The sequence below is a fragment of the Lissotriton helveticus genome, chromosome 3_2 (genome assembly GCF_964261635.1).
Source record: "Lissotriton helveticus chromosome 3_2, aLisHel1.1, whole genome shotgun sequence".
NCBI classification, from domain to species: domain Eukaryota; kingdom Metazoa; phylum Chordata; class Amphibia; order Caudata; family Salamandridae; genus Lissotriton; species Lissotriton helveticus.
Window position 1 is genome coordinate 478,741,258 of NC_136062.1, and position 19,161 is coordinate 478,760,418.

Here is a 19,161-nt window from a genome sequence, read left to right on the forward strand (position 1 = left end):
TTTAAAAAAGCATCCCCAGGTAGATTTCAAATTTACCATTCGAAAACACAAATCCACTCAACCCTCTTTCGCTCATCAAGCCTCCTCAATCAATTTCAGAAATATTGTGCATAAATTATACTATTGACCATATAGAAAGAATATAAATGTAGATAGACAGATTTATTTTTGTTTAAGCAAAGTATTCTCAAAAGACATTCATTAATACACATTTTTTCTGTTAGACATCACACAAAAATACATTAAAACAGAAGAATTTATAAAACAGACAATTTGCTGAGTCTTAAACAATATCACATTTACCAAATTTATATTACTGTCCAGTTATGAATCAATATTCATATACAATTAATCACGGCAAGAGATTGCAAAATAAAAACTGATGATGCGTTTCGGTGGCAAGAATGTATAAATCCACCATAATCAGGACAACCAGTCTTTTTGTTTCTCTAATTTTTGTCATGCAAGTCGTTAAATATAACTTTTCGGATAGCCTTTTCTTATCTCATTAAAGGATGAGCTCGAGGGAGGAGGCTTAAGTCAATCCTTGGGTGAACAATACTCTTGACATCCTAGAAGCCGCTGGATTTCAAAACGACATCCAACGTTTCACGGATTATGATCAAATCGGGGGGGCTGAACCCTTTGTTAGTAACTCGGCTTCTGAAGGCCCTTGCTTATAGCAATTCCTAATACAACAACTCCTGATACTCAGGGTCTGAAAGGACCAACTGGCTTAAACATAATCTCTCTCAGTGGTTGAGACCTCCCTCTCAGTGGTTGAGACCTCTGCCCCAACACTTCTGTGAGAAAATATCTGATTGAAGCTTCCTCGCTCACCCGTACTGATGTCCAAGTCTACTCCCCACTGTCCAAGCTTGAACCCATCCCCGCGCACATCGTTTATTAATTATATATTTATTGAGCATACTAATACCGCTTAAGCTAGGATACAGGCGTGAAGCTCTGTTTCAGTCTCTCCTCTCCCACACTTATGCCTGTATTTCTGTAGCTCCCTTCCTTGCCAGTCTCTCCCCTCCTGCAGTGACAGCCTGTGCTTTAGCCTGTCCTCTCCCACAGGTGTTACTTGTGCTGCAGTTTCTACCTTCTCTAAGTCTGTGCCTCAATGAATGTGATTCAGTCTCTTCTCTCACACAGCTGCAGTCTGGCCTTCAGTTTCTCCCCTCTCACTGCCTGTGCTTCAGTTTATTCCTTCTCACTGCCTGTGCTTCAGTTTATTCCTTCTCTCTGCCTGTGCTTCAGTTTATTCCTTCTCTCTGCCTGTGCTTCAGTTTATTCCTTCTCTCTGCCTGTGCTTCAGTTTATTCCTTCTCTCTGCCTGTGCTTCAGTTTATTCCTTCTCTCTGCCTGTGCTTCAGTTTATTCCTTCTCACTGCCTGTGCTTCAGTTTATTCCTTCTCTCTGCCTGTGCTTCAGTTTATTCCTTCTCTCTGCCTGTGCTTCAGTATATTCCTTCTCTCTGCCTGTGCTTCAGTTTATTCCTTCTCTCTGCCTGTGCTTCAGTTTATTCCTTCTCTCTGCCTGTGCTTCAGTTTATTCCTTCTCACTGCCTGTGCTTCAGTTTATTCCTTCTCTCTGCCTGTGCTTCAGTTTATTCCTTCTCATTACCTGTGCTTCAGTTTATTCCTTCTCTCTGCCTGTGCTTCAGTGTATTCCTTCTCTCTGCCTGTGCGTCAGTTTATTCCTTCTCACTGCCTGTGCTTCAGTTTATTCCTTCTCCATGTTGTTTGCTTTAATTTCTCCCTTCAAACTGCTGTTTGCTTCAGTTTCTCCCTTCCCACTGCTAGTGTCTCACTGCCTGTGCTTCCGTTTCTCACTTCTCACTGTCTCTGTCTCACTGCCTGTATTTCAGTGTGTCCCTTACCACAGTTGCCTCCTATTTTTCAGTCTGTCCCTTTTCAAGCCTGGTCCTCACTGCCTGTTCCATTCCATCCCCTCTCGCAGTGACTCTCTGTGCCTCACTCTTTCCTGTCCCACAGTTGCTGCCTGTTTTTCAGCATGTGACCTCTCACTGAGTGTGGTCCAGCCTGTCACTCCCCGCAGTTACTGCCTGCGCTCTCCTTTGTGACAATTGTCCTGTGTTTCTCCCCAGGTGGGCTGGATTCTCTCCATCCTGGATCAGCTGCACTTGAACCCGCCGCCACCAGTCGCCATTCTCCCCCTCGGGACAGGAAATGATCTTGCCAGGACTCTTAATTGGGGCGGGGTGAGTACCACTGCAGGGGCACAATACCCCAGGGGCCACAACATGGCCAAGGACAGGGTACCCGGGGGGCACAGTGCAGCCAAGGGCAGAATCTGCAAGGGGTGGAGCGCGCTGGTAAAGGTGGGGGACCCCAGGGACACTACATGACCGAGGGCAGGGTACCCTGGGGGCACGGCGCAGCCACGGGCAGAATCTGCAAGGGGTGGAGCGCGCTGGTAAGAGTGAGGTACCCCAGGGACACTGCATGACCGATCGAAGGGGCCGGGGACGGCGATGGACTCTCTGCAGTCCAGCTGTGTGGGATTTACTGGAGTTAAAAGGAGGGTTTTTTTGCCTGCAAGAACCCTCATCAGCAAAGGGGACTCCATCCCCAACCAGTGGTGTGCCAGGAGGACCCTTTGCAAAGTGGTTGAGAAAGGGGGCGGGTCCTCGGCGACTTCCTCCAAGGCGAGCCTTTTATAAATTAGGAGGGGCATGGCCCCCCTTCCCAGGCCCACTTCAGTCCTGGCCATCCCCTGGTGCCCAGTAATTACACTGTGGCAATGGGGGCTTCGTGGCCCCCTTCCACAGACCGAGTTTGGCCCCAGGAACCACATCCTCTGGGGCCAGTCATCTTTATTCTGGGTGACTCTAGGGCACCCAGTGACCTGTGTTGGGGATCGCGGGTGCAGCCTCAGGCCCCCCGCGGTCCCTGCCTGCTCCCCGCCTCCTGTTGGAGCCAGCATTGCTGTGACAGACAGGGGACTGCTGAAAGGCAGCACCCTGACTGTCAGATCAATGTTTGCGTGCAGAGAAACAGATGAAAACTCAGCTTTCTACAAGCGGGAGCTGCTTGACAGCTCCAGCTTGCAGAAAGCGGAGTTATGTTTGCTTTTTCTTGGTGGGAGCTGTCAGTTCCCGCCAAACAAAAGCAAACAGCTACCTCTTGAGGGTGGGCACTTCAATAGGTATCAGGTGTGAGTCCTAGGGGTGGTGGTCCCCATGGTCGTAAATGGCTCCATGAGGGGGGCTTTGAGACCCCCCACCATAAAAGTTAGTCCCGGGGAGGTTTTTGTCCCCATGGCAGGGGGTCCAAGACAGAGCCTTTACATAAATGTATTTCAGCCCCGGGGAGCGAGGAGTGGGCTCAGCTTTGAGGGCGAGGAGTGGACTCAGCCTTCAGGACGAGTGGTCGGCACAGCTTTGAGGGCAAGGAGTGGGCTCAGCCTTCAGGACGAGGGGTCGGCACAGCTTTGAGGGCGAGGAGTGGGCTCAGCCTTCAGGACGAGTGGTCGGCACAGCTTTGAGGGCAAGGAGTGGGCTCAGCCTTCAGGACCAGGGGCCGGCACAGCTTTGAGGGCGAGGAGTGGGCTCAGCCTTCAGGACCAGGGCCCGGCACAGCTTTGAGGGCGAGGAGTGGGCTCAGCCTTCAGGACGAGTGGTCGGCACAGCTTTGAGGGCAAGGAGTGGGCTCAGCCTTCAGGACGAGTGATCGGCACAGCTTTGAGGGCGAGGAGTGGGCTCAGCCTTCAGGACGAGTGATCGGCACAGCTTTGAGAGCGAGGAGTGGGCTCAGCCTTCAGGACCAGGGGCCGGCACAACTTTGAGGGCGAGGAGTGGGCTCAGCCTTCAGGACGAGGGGTCGGCACAGCTTTGAGGGCGAGGAGTGGGCTCAGCCTTCAGGACGAGGGGTCGGCACAGCTTTGAGAGCGAGGAGTGGGCTCAGCCTTCAGGACCAGGGGCCGGCACAGCTTTGAGGGCGAGGAGTGGGCTCAGCTTTGAGGGCGAGGAGTGGGCTGAGCTTTGAGGGCGAGGAGTGGGCTCAGCTTTGAGAGCGCGGAGTCGGCTCAGCTTTGAGGGCGCGGAGTGGGCTCAGCTTTGAGGGCGAGGAGTGGGCGCAGCCTTCAGGACGAGGGGTCGGCACAGCTTTGAGAGCGAGGAGTGGGCTCAGCCTTCAGGACCAGGGGCCGGCACAGCTTTGAGGGCGAGGAGTGGGCTCAGCTTTGAGGGCGAGGAGTGGGCTGAGCTTTGAGGGCGAGGAGTGGGCTCAGCTTTGAGAGCGCGGAGTCGGCTCAGCTTTGAGGGCGCGGAGTCGGCTCAGCTTTGAGGGCGAGAGGTGGGCTAGGAGGACGATGGCAAAGTCCAGATTTCAGGGCAGGTAGGAGGCAACCTTCGACCCCGGTTGGAAGTCTTGGTGGCCGGCGGCTATGTTTCCTCCTTTCGTCGCCACTTCTTCGGCCAAGAATCTGGGAGTGAAGGTGGACAATGGTCTTGCTTTCAAATCTCAGATTTTGGGCTTAGTGGGACAGTGCTTTGGTCTCCTAAAAATGCTCAGGAAGTTTTTCCCACTGCTTTCCCGAGCCCACAGGACGACCACGGTCCAGGCCCTGATTGGTTCACGATTGGACTATGCCAACGTGCTATATGTGGGCCTTCCTGAATACCTTCTGTCTCGCTTGCAAACTGTGCAAAATTCCGCTGCACGAGCAATATTCGGTCTCTGCCGGGGAACTAACGCAGCAGCCCTTCCTAATTCTCTCCATTGGCTCCCTGTAAGGAAATGTATCACCTTTAAAACCTTAACCATGGCATTCAAAGCCCTTCATGGCACTGGCGCCCGCTATATCAGGAAACGATTGGACTTCTATCTGCCACCACGGTCGCTACGGTCCACATCGCTGGCTTTTGCCACTGTCCCGGCAATTAGGCGGGCCCGCATTGGGGGTCGCTCCTTAAAATGTTTGGCACCCCAACTGTGGAATGCTTTGCCTCTGTCTTTGAGGCAGAGCGACAACCTTCCAGCTTTCAGGAAAGATCTTAAGACATGGCTGTTTGGACAGTAATTCTGTCTCTCCTTTCTGCTCAGTGTTTATTGGTCTACAGCGCAGGGACACTCTTCTTGAGTAGCTGAGCGCTCTATAAAACTCATATTAACATAACATAACATGTCTGGGATTAACAGTAGGCTTCTACCTGCCTTTCTCCATTGAGTCTCACCCTCTCTGCCACAACAAGCGTCTCTCTTTTCCTTTGGATCACAGAGTCCTTTTCTCCTTTGCTGCAGGGTTACACTGACGAGCCCGTGTCGAAGATCCTGTCCCACGTGGAAGATGGAAACATTGTGCAGCTGGACCGCTGGAACTTGCATGTGGAGCGAAACCTCAACGCCAGCCCCGAGGACCGGGATGAGACGGCCACGGACAAGGTGAATTCCCTTTCTTTGCTATCCTTTAACTCCTCCTCTCCACCTTCCAGTGACTCTTCCCTCCAGTGACTCATCCCTCTAGTGACTACTCCTCTTATCTTTCTTGTGACTCTTATGTCTCCCTCACATCTTTCCAGTTACTTTTCCCTCCCCTTCTTATCCCTTCAGTATCTCTTCTTTCCGATGGATACTTCTAACCGCAGGTTCCTCACCTTGTGAATATTCCCAGGCCTCAGACTGGATCTTGAACCTTTAAAGCTGCTCTCCTGCATGCAGATAGGTGGTGTTGTGCGGCTCCGTGCCGGCGTTGTTTCATTCCAGAAGTGACGACTGGAACTGCATATATGCGCCACACGTGTGCTGACGTAGATTCCTTTTCCCCACTCCTCCAGATGTGGTTCCACAGCTTCCCCTGGGTCTTTCCCTTACTCCTTTCAACATAATTATCTAGCGTGCAAGGGACAGTATCACCCCCTAAACAACAGGGTTTAAGTTGTGTATGGACTGTCACAACCAGAAGTCTGTGATGGACCCTCACAAAGCCTGCTTGTGGTGCCTGGGGGACAGAGAACACCTCCAGGGCCTGTGACAACAGCACCCAAATGAATCCGAAGGCCATATACAACCATGAAACCAAACTTTACGTTGCCAAACACAAGAAGACCACGTGTCATGACTGGTTGAAGTCAACTAGAAGGTCTAGTTTCCGCTCCCAAATTAATTCCAGAGGCAGATCTTTACGGTGGTCAAAGACTTTGGGAAAGTCCAAGAAAGGCAGAGTGGAATCAGCCCGCCACACTCTGCCTCCAGAAAAGAACGTGCGAGGGCATCAGTGGGCCTCCTGGTCTCACTCCCATCTCTATTGGAGCGGACGGCAAATTCGGTCCAGAGGACGCAGAATCCTCTGGTCAGTCCATGAAGTTGCAGCAAGTGGAGATCTTCAGACTTCACGGCTACTGCAGATATTTGCCACTTTCTCGGCTTCCTCTAGCTCACCTTCATGCCCTAAGGATCCGTAGGGGCCTCCAGTCAGACTTCGGCCGCTGGGTCCATCTTTGGCGCATCCATCTTCGGCCAGTGGATCCATCTTCGGTCCTGTCTGTCCCCCGTGGACCAGCATTGGTTTCAGCAACGACTCTGGTGCCATCACCTGCACCCGTTCCTTTTGCATCAACTCCAGTGCCGATGCCAGAGGAGGATGTGCAGCCCCTAGTGCCATCCGACTCCGAGCAGAATCCGCAATGACCTCAACCGAGATCGCATCCACCTCCAACAGGCGCACAGTCTTCTGACAGCCCTTTGGAACCCTGCATTTCGCCCTTACCAGATGATGGGGCCAGACTTTGCACAACCGCCACACTAGACTCGGAGGGTGGTATCTCCGATGAAAAAAACAACTATGTTCCCCAATATGATGTAAACTGGTCTGAAGACCTTCAGGATGCCACTAGCCTGCTACTTTCCCTTGAGACTGGTTTTCTGCCCCCTCTAGTCCTGCCTTAGTGAAACGTGCCTCTTTCATTGTTGTGATGTGAAGGTCAGCAGAAATTTTATATTTACAGCTTCCCACTATGGAAGTAAAGACCTAATGCTTTGACATAAGTACTCCAAAGCGGTCTGGCTCCCTCAGAGCCACTGTTACCATTTATTGAGCTCCTTACGAACACTTTTTTTGGGATACTTGGTTAAAACTTTGTTCTTGCTCTCCTGTTCAGTCCGGTTGTGGGTCACCATCGCCCAGCACCAGGTGACCCAGCTTTCTCATGCAAGAGAGAGCTTGGTGATGCAAACGTCCACCAGCAAAATTAATCGCAATGCATTCCGTACTGCTCCGCCGGATTCTGAATCCAAACAGAGACATTTGGGAAAAGCGTTTTCTCTTCCACCAGCCTCGCCCTCAGCTCTGTGAATGCCGCTGTCTCCTGGGCCACTATTGCCATGCCCTTTGGGACACAGCGGAAAGGTCTTGTCTACTGGGTGATGTTCACCTAGACTGTTCACGACAGTCATGATGCGGCAAAATGTGTCATTTGCTCTGGATTGAAAACAACTGCCTACTCCGGGAACCGATGGGTACTAGTTTGGCCTTTGGCTTCACACCCAGAAGAGGTCTGCTGGCCTCTCAGGGGATGGTCAAGGATCCTTAGTGGACATGCCCTTTGATGTATCTCGTCTTTTTGGAACCGATTCAAAGTTAGAAGAGCCATAGCATGCTCATTGGTCCTCCCTGCTCCCATAATACAGTTCCACAAACAATTGAAGCCTCTCGATGGCTATTGTAGCGTGTTTTTTTGTTTTTTTGTTTTGCCAGAGCCAGACTCATCCGCAGCCCAGCAGGCCTTGTAGCCCTTTCATGTCTGGGGCTGCAGCTCTCGGAGACAACATTTGGACAGCAGGGACAATGTGCAGCTCGGTCTCCTGCCCTCCAAGCAGCCACTGATGCAAAACCCATCCTCGTCGCCAAATTGTTAGGATCATGTCCACAAGTGTCATGTAGTTTAAAGATGGTTTATTTCAGGAGAGTTACAAGATGATAAGTAGATGGGAACAAGACCACAGGGAGCAGCCATCATGCTGCTCAGCCCAGCAAACCGTGGCTATTTGACTCCCAACATTCTGTGAAGTGACATCACATGAGGATTCCACAGAGAGGGGAGCATAACATGGGAGTCAAGATACAACAACTGCTTTAGTGTCTTTGCCGGCACACAGCTACCCTGTTGAAGGCAGGATCCAATATTTCCTCCAAAGATGGCGTGCTCTGCAACACGTCAATTAATCGATTAAACAACATTTACTCCTCTCATCGCTGTGTCTCCTACCTCCTCCCCCACTTCTTCCCTCCTTCATTCTTTGCTTGCCTCCCCTATTCCTTTCTCCCCTGCCTGCTTTGTTTATCCTTGTTTATCCTTGTGCCTATTCTCTGCTCAATCTCCCTCCATGTCGCCCGTTTACCTTACGCCCTTACCCTTCTACACGCCATGAACCAACGGATGTAACTTGAAATTGATGTACCTTCTGTAACAATGTGCAACTTGTAACCTATGTAACTCTCCTCGTGTATAGCGCTCTGACACCTCCAGGTCTAGCCAGCGCTATATAAAACTCAAGTAAAAAAAAAAAAAAAAAACAATGCAGCGCCTACTGTGGTGATAATATTCTATAGGCACTTTCTCCTGCTCTTGTCAGTGTCAGTAAGCACTGCATCTTATGGACCTTTTAAAGGAACAACACTGCCATCTGCTGTTTATTATTGGAACTACAATGATCCTCTGCATTAGTATCGAATTGTATATATCTTTTTATCCTGATTCGAAACTAAACAATATTTGTTAAACATTCATTTTATTTTAGAATTCAACGTTTTAGTTAAGATTTTAAAAACATATTATACATGTAATTACCTGTTCCTGACGTGCATGAAATTCAAATTAATATCAATTTAATTACCCCTTCTACATTAGGATGATCATCTAACAAATATTAAATACATTTCTTAAATTGAACACAATTTTTACTAAATATTTACTTCCCACCAGTTCCTAGTTCAACTATAAAAGAAGGTAAAATATATAATTAAAAAAAATCTTCCCACTCTTTGCCCTCATATCATTTAAAATCACATAATAGTCAGCCTTTAATTCAGATGAATTAGAAATGATTAACTAAATACGTTACTTATTTAATAAATAATGTATAACATTAAATAAAGATAAAACAGAAATACAACACTTTCCTACTTTAAAAAGAGCACAAAGATAGTTTTACAAAGTGCTCACCGTGAAAGCGTGCAGCGACAAACATGAAATTACAGTGCTTTGTAAAAAACTTAACCAGCATTGTACAAAATGCAATGTACATGTAAGTCTAAGTATATATATCACGCATGGTAAAAAAATAAGTCTTTGTAAACGGCAAGCATTGTATACATTTTTTATGTAAATCTGACAAGGCTTTTGTTTGGTAGGAATATCAGGGACTCATCAACTGGACCTTTTCTCTGTGGTTGAACGTCAGGGACATGGCTTCTCTGTCGTAGGCATGTTATGGACATGACCTTTTCTCACTGGGTAGGAAAGTCAGAGACACTGCTCCTCTGTGTGTGGGAATACATGGGTGGGGCTTCTACTCGTTGCGGAGGAAAATGAGGAATACAGCTTTTATGTGGGCGGGAACGCGTGAGAAATGAATTGTCTGTGGATTATGAATGTTAGAAACATGGCTAATTCTGCGTGGGTGGAAACAACTTCTCCTCTGTGGTTAGTTCATGGACGAGGCTTATTCTCCTTAGGTAGGAATGTTGGGGATGGGACTCCTCTCGACTAGGAACATCAAGAACACATCAATGACCGGGCTTCTTCTCTGTGGTTGAACGTCAGGGACGCATCATGGACTGGGCTTCTTCTCTGTGGTTGAACGTCAGGGACGCATCATGGACTGGGCTTCTTCTCTGTGGTTGAACGTCAGGGACGCATCGATGTATCCGGCTTCTTCTCTGTGGTTGAACGTCAGGGACGCATCATGGACTGGGCTTCTTCTCTGTGATAGAACATCAGGGACGCATCATGGACTGGGCTTCTTCTCTATTGTAGAACATCAGGGACGCATCATGGACTGGGCTTCTTCTCTATTGTAGATCATCGGGGACACATCATGGGCTGGGCTTCTCTGTAGTTGAACGTCAGGGACACATCATGGACTGGGCTTCTTCTCTGTGATAGAACATCAGGGACGCATCATGGACTGGGCTTCTTCTCTATTGTAGAACATCAGGGACGCATCATGGACTGGGCTTCTTCTCTGTGATAGAACATCAGGGACGCATCATGGACTGGGCTTCTTCTCTATTGTAGAACATCAGGGACGCATCATGGACTGGGCTTCTTCTCTATTGTAGAACATCAGGGACACATCATGGACTGGGCTTCTTCTCTGTGGTAGAACGTCAGGGACGCATCATGGACTGGGCTTCTTCTCTGTGGTTGAACGTCAGAGACACATCATGGACTGGGCTTCTTCTCCGTGATAGAACGTCAGGGACGCATCATGGACTGGGCTTCTTCTCTGTGGTTGAACGTCAGGGACACATCATGGACTGGGCTTCTTCTCCGTGATAGAACGTCAGGGACGCATCATGGACTGGGCTTCTTCTCTGTGGTTGAACGTCAGAGACACATCATGGACTGGGCTTCTTCTCCGTGATAGAACGTCAGGGACACATCATGGACTGGGCTTCTTCTCCGTGATAGAACGTCCGGGACACATCATGGACTGGGCTTCTTCTCCGTGATAGAACGTCAGGGACACATCATGGACTGGGCTTCTCTGTGGTAGAACGTCAGGGACACATCATGGACTGGGCTTCTTCTCTGTGGTTGAACGTCAGGGACACATCATAGGCTGGGCTTCTTCTCTGTGATTGAACGTCAGGAACACATCATGGACTGGGCTTCTTCTCTGTGGTAGAACGTCAAGAACACATCATGGACCAGGCTTCTTCTCTGTGGGAGAACGTCAGGGACACGTCATGGACTGGGTTACTTCTCTGTGATAGAACGTCAGGGACACATCATGGACTGGGCTTCTTCTCTGTGATGGAACGTCAGGGACACATCATGGACTGGGCTTCTTCTCTGTGATGGAACGTCAGGGACACATCATGGACTGGGCTTCTTCTCTGTGGTTGAACGTCAGGGACACGTCATGGACTGGGCTTCTTCTCTGTGGTTGAACGTCAGGGACACATCATGGACTGTGCTTCTTCTCTGTGGTAGAACGTCAGAGACACATCATGGACTGGGCTTCTTCTCTGTGGTAGAACGTCAGAGACACATCATGGACTGGGCTTCTTCTCCGTGATAGAACGTCAGGGACACATCATGGACTGGGCTTCTTCTCTGTGGTGGGACGTCAGGGACACATCATGGACTGGGCTTCTTCTCTGTGGTTGAACGTCAGGGACGCATCATGGACTGGGCTTCTTCTCTGTGGTAGAACGTCAGGGACACATCATGGACGGGGCTTCTTCTCTGTGGTAGAACGTCAGAGACACATCATGGACTGGGCTTCTTCTCTGTGATAGAACGTCAGGAACACATCATGGACTGGGCTTCTTCTCTGTGGTAGAACGTCAAGAACACATCATGGACCAGGCTTCTTCTCTGTGGGAGAACGTCAGGGACACATCATGGACTGGGTTTCTTCTCTGTGGTAGAACGTCAAGAACACATCATGGACCAGGCTTCTTCTCTGTGGGAGAACGTCAGGGACACGTCATGGACTGGGTTTCTTCTCTGTGATAGAACGTCAGGGACACATCATGGACTGAGCTTCTTCTCTGTAGTTGAACGTCGGGGACACATCATGGACTGAGCTTCTTCTCTGTAGTTGAACGTCAGGGACACATCATGGACTGGGCTTCTTCTCTGGGGTTAAACGTCAGGGACACATCATAGACTGGGCTTCTTCTCTGTGGTTGAACGTCAGGGACACATCACAGGCTGGGCTTCTTCTCTGTGGTTGAACGTCAGGGACACATCATGGACCGGGCTTCTTCTCTGTGATTGAACGTCAGGAACACATCATGGACTGGGCTTCTCTGTGGTTGAACGTCAGGAACACATCATGGACCGGGCTTCTTCTCTGTGGTAGAACGTCAGAGACACATCATGGACTGGGCTTCTTCTCTGTGGTTGAACGTCAGGGACGCATCATGGACTGGGCTTCTTCTCTGTGGTTGAACGTCAGGGACGCATCATGGACTGGGCTTCTTCTCTGTGGTAGAATGTCAGGGACACATCATGGACTGGGCTTCTTTTCTGTGGTTGAACGTCAGGGACGCATCATGGACTGGGCTTCTTCTCTGTGGTAGAACGTCAGGGACACATCATGGACTGGGCTTCTTCTCTGTGGTAGAACGTCAGAGACACATCATGGACTGGGCTTCTTCTCTGTGATAGAACGTCAGGAACACATCATGGACTGGGCTTCTTCTCTGTGGTAGAACGTCAAGAACACATCATGGACCGGGCTTCTTCTTTGTGGTAGAACGTCAGGGACACATCATGGACTGGGCTTCTTCTCCGTGATAGAACGTCAGGGACACATCATGGACTGGGCTTCTTCTCTGTGATGGAACGTCAGGGACACATCATGGACTGGGCTTCTTCTCTGTGATAGAACGTCAGGGACACATCATGGACTGGGCTTCTTCTCTGGGGTTAAACGTCAGGGACACATCATGGACTGGGCTTCTTCTCTGTGGTTGAACGTCAGGGACACATCATGGACTGGGCTTCTTCTCTGGGGTTAAACGTCAGGGACACATCATGGACTGGGCTTCTTCTCTGTGATAGAACGTCAGGAACACATCATGGACTGGGCTTCTTCTCTGTGGTAGAACGTCAAGAACACATCATGGACCAGGCTTCTTCTTTGTGGTAGAACGTCAGGGACACATCATGGACTGGGCTTCTTCTCCGTGATAGAACGTCAGGGACACAACATGGACTGGGCTTCTTCTCTGTGATGGAACGTCAGGGACACATCATGGACTGGGCTTCTTCTCTGTGATGGAACGTCAGGGACACATCATGGACTGGGCTTCTTCTCTGTGGTTGAACGTCAGGGACACATCATGGACTGGGCTTCTTCTCTGTGGTTGAACGTCAGGGACACATCATGGACTGGGCTTCTTCTCTGTGGTTGAACGTCAGGGACACATCATGGACTGGGCTTCTTCTCTGGGGTTAAACGTCAGGGACACATCATGGACTGGGCTTCTTCTCTGTGGTAGAACGTCAGGAACACATCATGGACTGGGCTTCTTCTCTGTGGTAGAACGTCAGGGACACATCATAGGCTGGGCTTCTTCTCTGTGGTTGAACGTCAGGGACACATCATGGACTGGGCTTCTTCTCTGTGGTTGAACGTCAGGAACACATCATGGACTGGGCTTCTTCTCTGTGGTTGAACGTCAAGAACACATCATGGACCGGGCTTCTTCTCTGTGGTAGAACGTCAGGGACACATCATGGACTGGGCTTCTTCTCTGTGGTAGAACGTCAGGGACACATCATAGGCTGGGCTTCTTCTCTGTGGTTGAACGTCAGGGACACATCATGGACTGGGCTTCTTCTCTGTGGTTGAACGTCAGGGACGCATCATGGACTGGGCTTCTTCTCGGTGGTAGAACGTCAGGGACACATCATGGACTGGGCTTCTTCTCTGTGGTAGAACGTCAGGGACACATCATGGACTGGGCTTCTTCTCTATGGTTGAACGTCAGGGGCACATTATGGACCGGGCTTCTTCTCTGTGGTAGAACGTCAGAGGCACATCATGGACCGGGCTTCTTCTCTGTGGTAGAACGTCAGGGACACATCATGGACTGGGCTTCTTCTCTGTGGTTGAACGTCAGGGACACATCATGGACTGGGCTTCTTCTCTGTGGTAGAACGTCAGAGACACATCATGGACCGGGCTTCTCTGTTGTAGAACATCGGGGACACATCATGGACTGGACTTCTTCTTTGTGGTTGAACGTCAGGGACACACCATGGACTGGGCTTCTTCTCTGTGGTTGAACGTCAGGGACGCATCATGGACTGGGCTTCTTCTCTGTGGTAGAATGTCAGGGACACATCATGGACTGGGCTTCTTCTCTGTGGTTGAACGTCAGGGACGCATCATGGACTGGGCTTCTTCTCTGTGGTAGAACGTCAGGGACACATCATGGACTGGGCTTCTTCTCTGTGGTAGAACGTCAGGAACACATCATGGACTGGGCTTCTTCTCTGTGGTAGAACGTCAGGAACACATCATGGACCGGGCTTCTTCTCTGTGGTTGAACGTCAGGAACACATCATGGACCGGGCTTCTTCTCTGTGGTAGAACGTCAGGAACACATCATGGACTGGGCTTCTTCTTTGTGGTAGAACGTCAGGGACACATCATAGGCTGGGCTTCTTCTCTGTGGTTGAACGTCAGGGACGCATCATGGACTGGGCTTCTTCTCTGTGGTTGAACGTCAGGGACGCATCATGGACTGGGCTTCTTCTCTGTGGTAGAACGCCAGGGACACATCATGGACTGGGCTTCTTCTCTGTGGTAGAACGTCAGGGACACTTCATGGACTGGGCTTCTTCTCTATGGTTGAACGTCAGGGGCACATTATGGACCGGGCTTCTACTCTGTGGTAGAACGCCAGAGACACATCATGGACCGGGCTTCCTCTCTGTGGTAGAACGTCAGGGACACATCATGGACTGGGCTTCTTCTCTGTGGTTGAACGTCAGGGACACATCATGGACTGGGCTTCTTCTCTGTGGTAGAACGTCAGAGACACATCATGGACCGGGCTTCTCTGTTGTAGAACATTGGGGACACATCATGGACTGGAATTCTTCTTTGTGGTTGAACGTCAGGGATACACCATGGACTGCGCTTCTTCTCTGTGGTTGAACGTCAGGGACGCATCATGGACTGGGCTTCTTCTCTGTGGTTGAACGTCAGGGACACATCATGGACTGGACTTCTTCTCTGTGGTTAAACGTCAGGGACGCATCATGGACTGCGCTTCTTCTCTGTGGTAGAATGTCAGGGACACATCATGGACTGGGCTTCTTCTCTGTGGTTGAACGTCAGGGACACATCATGGACTGGGCTTCTTCTCTGTGGTTGAACGTCAGGGACACATCATGGACTGGGCTTCTTCTCTGGGGTTAAACGTCAGGGACACATCATGGACTGGGCTTCTTCTCTGTGGTTGAACGTCAGGAACACATCATGGACTGGACTTCTTCTCTGTGGTTGAACGTCAGGAACACATCATGGACCGGGCTTCTTCTCTGTGGTAGAACGTCAGGAACACATCATGGACTGGGCTTCTTCTCTGTGGTAGAACGTCAGGGACACATCATAGGCTGGGCTTCTTCTCTGTGGTTGAACGTCAGGGACGCATCATGGACTGGGCTTCTTCTCTGTGGTTGAACGTCAGGGACGCATCATGGACTGGGCTTCTTCTCTGTGGTTGAACGTCAGGGACGCATCATGGACTGGGCTTCTTCTCTGTGGTTGAACGTCAGGGACGCATCATGGACTGGGCTTCTTCTCTGTGGTTGAACGTCAGGGACGCATCATGGACTGGGCTTCTTCCCTGTGGTAGAATGTCAGGGACACATCATGGACTGGGCTTCTTCTCTGTGGTAGAACGTCAGGGACACATCATGGACTGAGCTTCTTCTCTATGGTTGAACGTCAGGGGCACATTATGGACCGGGCTTCTTCTCTGTGGTAGAACGTCAGAGACACATCATGGACCGGGCTTCTTCTCTGTGGTAGAACGTCCGGGACACATCATGGACTGGGCTTCTTCTCTGTGGTTGAACGTCAGGGACACATCATGGACTGGGCTTCTTCTCTGTGGTAGAACGTCAGAGACACATCATGGACCGGGCTTCTCTGTTGTAGAACGTCGGGGACACATCATGGACTGGACTTCTTCTTTGTGGTTGAACGTCAGGGACACATCATGGACCGGGCTTCTCTGTTGTAGAACGTCGGGGACACATCATGGACTGGGCTTCTTCTCTGTGGTTGAACGTCAGGGACACATCATGGACCGGACTTCTTCTCTGTGGTTAAACGTCAGGGACGCATCATGGACTGCGCTTCTTCTCTGTGGTAGAATGTCAGGGACACATCATGGACCGGGCTTCTTCTCTGTGGTTGAACGTCAGGGACACATCATGGACCGGGCTTCTTCTCTGTGGTTGAACGTCAGGAACACATCATGGACTGGGCTTCTTCTCTGTGGTTGAACGTCAGGCACGCATCATGAACTGGGCTTCTTCTCTGTGGTAGAATGTCAGGGACACATCATGGACTGGGCTTCTTCTCTGTGGTTGAACGTCAGGGACGCATCATGGACTAGGCTTCTTCTCTGTGGTAGAACGTCAGGGACACATCATGGACTGGGCGTCTTCTCTGTGGTAGAACGTCAGAGACACATCATGGACTGGGCTTCTTCTCTGTGATAGAACGTCAGGAACACATCATGGACTGGGCTTCTTCTCTGTGGTAGAACGTCAAGAACACATCATGGACCAGGCTTCTTCTTTGTGGTAGAACGTCAGGGACACATCATGGACTGGGCTTCTTCTCCGTGATAGAACGTCCGGGACACATCATGGACTGGGCTTCTTCTCTGTGATGGAACGTCAGGGACACATCATGGACTGGGCTTCTTCTCTGTGATAGAACGTCAGGGACACATCATGGACTGGGCTTCTTCTCTGGGGTTAAACGTCAGGGACACATCATGGACTGGGCTTCTTCTCTGTGGTTGAACGTCAGGGACACATCATGGACTGGGCTTCTTCTCTGTGGTTGAACGTCAGGGACACATCATGGACTGGGCTTCTTCTCTGGGGTTAAACGTCAGGGACACATCATGGACTGGGCTTCTTCTCTGTGGTTGAACGTCAGGAACACATCATGGACTGGACTTCTTCTCTGTGGTTGAACGTCAGGAACACATCATGGACCGGGCTTCTTCTCTGTGGTAGAACGTCAGGAACACATCATGGACTGGGCTTCTTCTCTGTGGTAGAACGTCAGGGACACATCATAGGCTGGGCTTCATCTCTGTGGTTGAACGTCAGGGACGCATCATGGACTGGGCTTCTTCTCTGTGGTTGAACGTCAGGGACGCATCATGGACTGGGCTTCTTCTCTGTGGTTGAACGTCAGGGACGCATCATGGACTGGGCTTCTTCTCTGTGGTTGAACGTCAGGGACGCATCATGGACTGGGCTTCTTCCCTGTGGTAGAATGTCAGGGACACATCATGGACTGCCCTTCTTCTCTGTGGTTGAACGTCAGGGACACATCATGGACTGCGCTTTTTCTCTGTGGTAGAATGTCAGGGACACATCATGGACTGGGCTTCTTCTCTGTGGTTGAACGTCTGAGACACATCATGGACTGGGCTTCTTCTCTGTGGTAGAACGTCAGGGACACGTCATGGACTGGGCTTCTTCTCTGTGGTTGAACGTCAGCGACACATCATGGACAGGGCTTCTTCTCTGTGGTAGAACGTCAGGGACACATCATGGACCTGGTTTCTTCTCTTTGGTAGAACGTCAGGGACGCATCATGGACTGGGCTTCTTCTTTGTGGTAGAACGTCAGAGACACATCATGGACTGGGCTTCTTCTCTGTGGTAGAACGTCAGAGACACATCATGGACCGGGCTTCTCTGTTGTAGAACATCGGGGACACATCATGGACTGGACTTCTTCTTTGTGGTTGAACGTCGGGGACACACCATGGACTGGGCTTCTTCTCTGTGGTTGAACGTCAGGGACGCATCATGGACTGGGCTTCTTCTCTGTGGTTGAACGTCAGGGACACATCATGGACTGGGCTTCTTCTCTGTGGTAGAACGTCAGAGACACATCATGGAACGGGCTTCTCTGTTGTAGAACGTCGGGGACACATCATGGACTCGGCTTCTTCTCTGTGGTAGATCATCGGGGACACATCAACGACTGGGCTTCTTCTCTGTGGTTGAACGTCCGGGACACATCATGGACCGGACTTCTTCTCTGTGGTTAAACGTCAGGGACGCATCATGGACTGCGCTTCTTCTCTGTGGTAGAATGTCAGGGACACATCATGGACTGCCCTTCTTCTCTGTGGTTGAACGTCAGGGACACATCATGGACTGCGCTTTTTCTCTGTGGTAGAATGTCAGGGACACATCATGGACTGGGCTTCTTCTCTGTGGTTGAACGTCAGAGACACATCATGGACTGGGCTTCTTCTCTGTGGTAGAACGTCAGGGACACGTCATGGACTGGGCTTCTTCTCTGTGGTTGAACGTCAGCGACACATCATGGACAGGGCTTCTTCTCTGTGGTAGAACGTCAGGGACACATCATGGACCTGGTTTCTTCTCTTTGGTAGAACGTCAGGGACGCATCATGGACTGGGCTTCTTCTTTGTGGTAGAACGTCAGAGACACATCATGGACTGGGCTTCTTCTCTGTGGTTGAACGTCAGCGACGCATCCTGGACAGGGCTTCTTCTCTGTGGTAGAACGTCAGGGACACGTCATGGACTGGGCTTCTTCTCTGTGGTAGAACGTCAGGGGCACATTATGGACCGGGCTTCTTCTCTGTGGTAGAACGTCAGGGACACATCATGGACTGGGCTTCTTCTCTATGGTTGAACGTCAGGGACGCATCATGGACTGGTCTTCTGCTCTGTGGTTGAACGTCAGGGACACATCATGGACTGGGCTTCTTCTCTGTGGTAGAACGTCAGAGACACATCATGGACCGGGCTTCTCTGTTGTAGAACGTCGGGGACACATCATGGACTGGACTTCTTCTTTGTGGTTGAACGTCAGGGACACACCATGGACTGGGCTTCTTCTCTGTGGTAGAACGTCAGAGACACATCATGGACCGGGCTTCTCTGTTGTAGAACGTCGGGGACACATCATGGACTGGACTTCTTCTTTGTGGTTGAACGTCAGGAACACATCATGGACCGGGCTTCTCTGTTGTAGAACGTCGGGGACACATCATGGACCAGGCTTCTTCTCTGTGGTAGATCATCGGGGACACATCATCGACTGGGCTTCTTCTCTGTGGTTGAACGTCAGGGACACATCATGGACTGGGCTTCTTCTCTGTGGTTAAACATCAGGGACGCATCATGGACTGCGCTTCTTCTCTGTGGT

The 19,161-nt window shown here is 50.5% G+C and overlaps 1 protein-coding gene across 12 annotated transcripts in view; it reads left to right on the top strand.

The window, feature by feature from the left end:
• The window catches only part of DGKZ (diacylglycerol kinase zeta), an 818,573-nt gene that overhangs the window by 594,459 nt on the left and 204,953 nt on the right, over positions 1-19,161 (top strand). For all 12 annotated transcript variants that reach the window (XM_078684405.1, XM_078684404.1, XM_078684403.1 and 9 more), the window contains 2 exons: positions 2,114-2,227; positions 5,271-5,411. In XM_078684405.1, the coding sequence (XP_078540531.1) occupies positions 2,114-2,227; positions 5,271-5,411 (255 nt within the window). The remainder of the gene's footprint in view (positions 1-2,113; positions 2,228-5,270; positions 5,412-19,161) is intronic.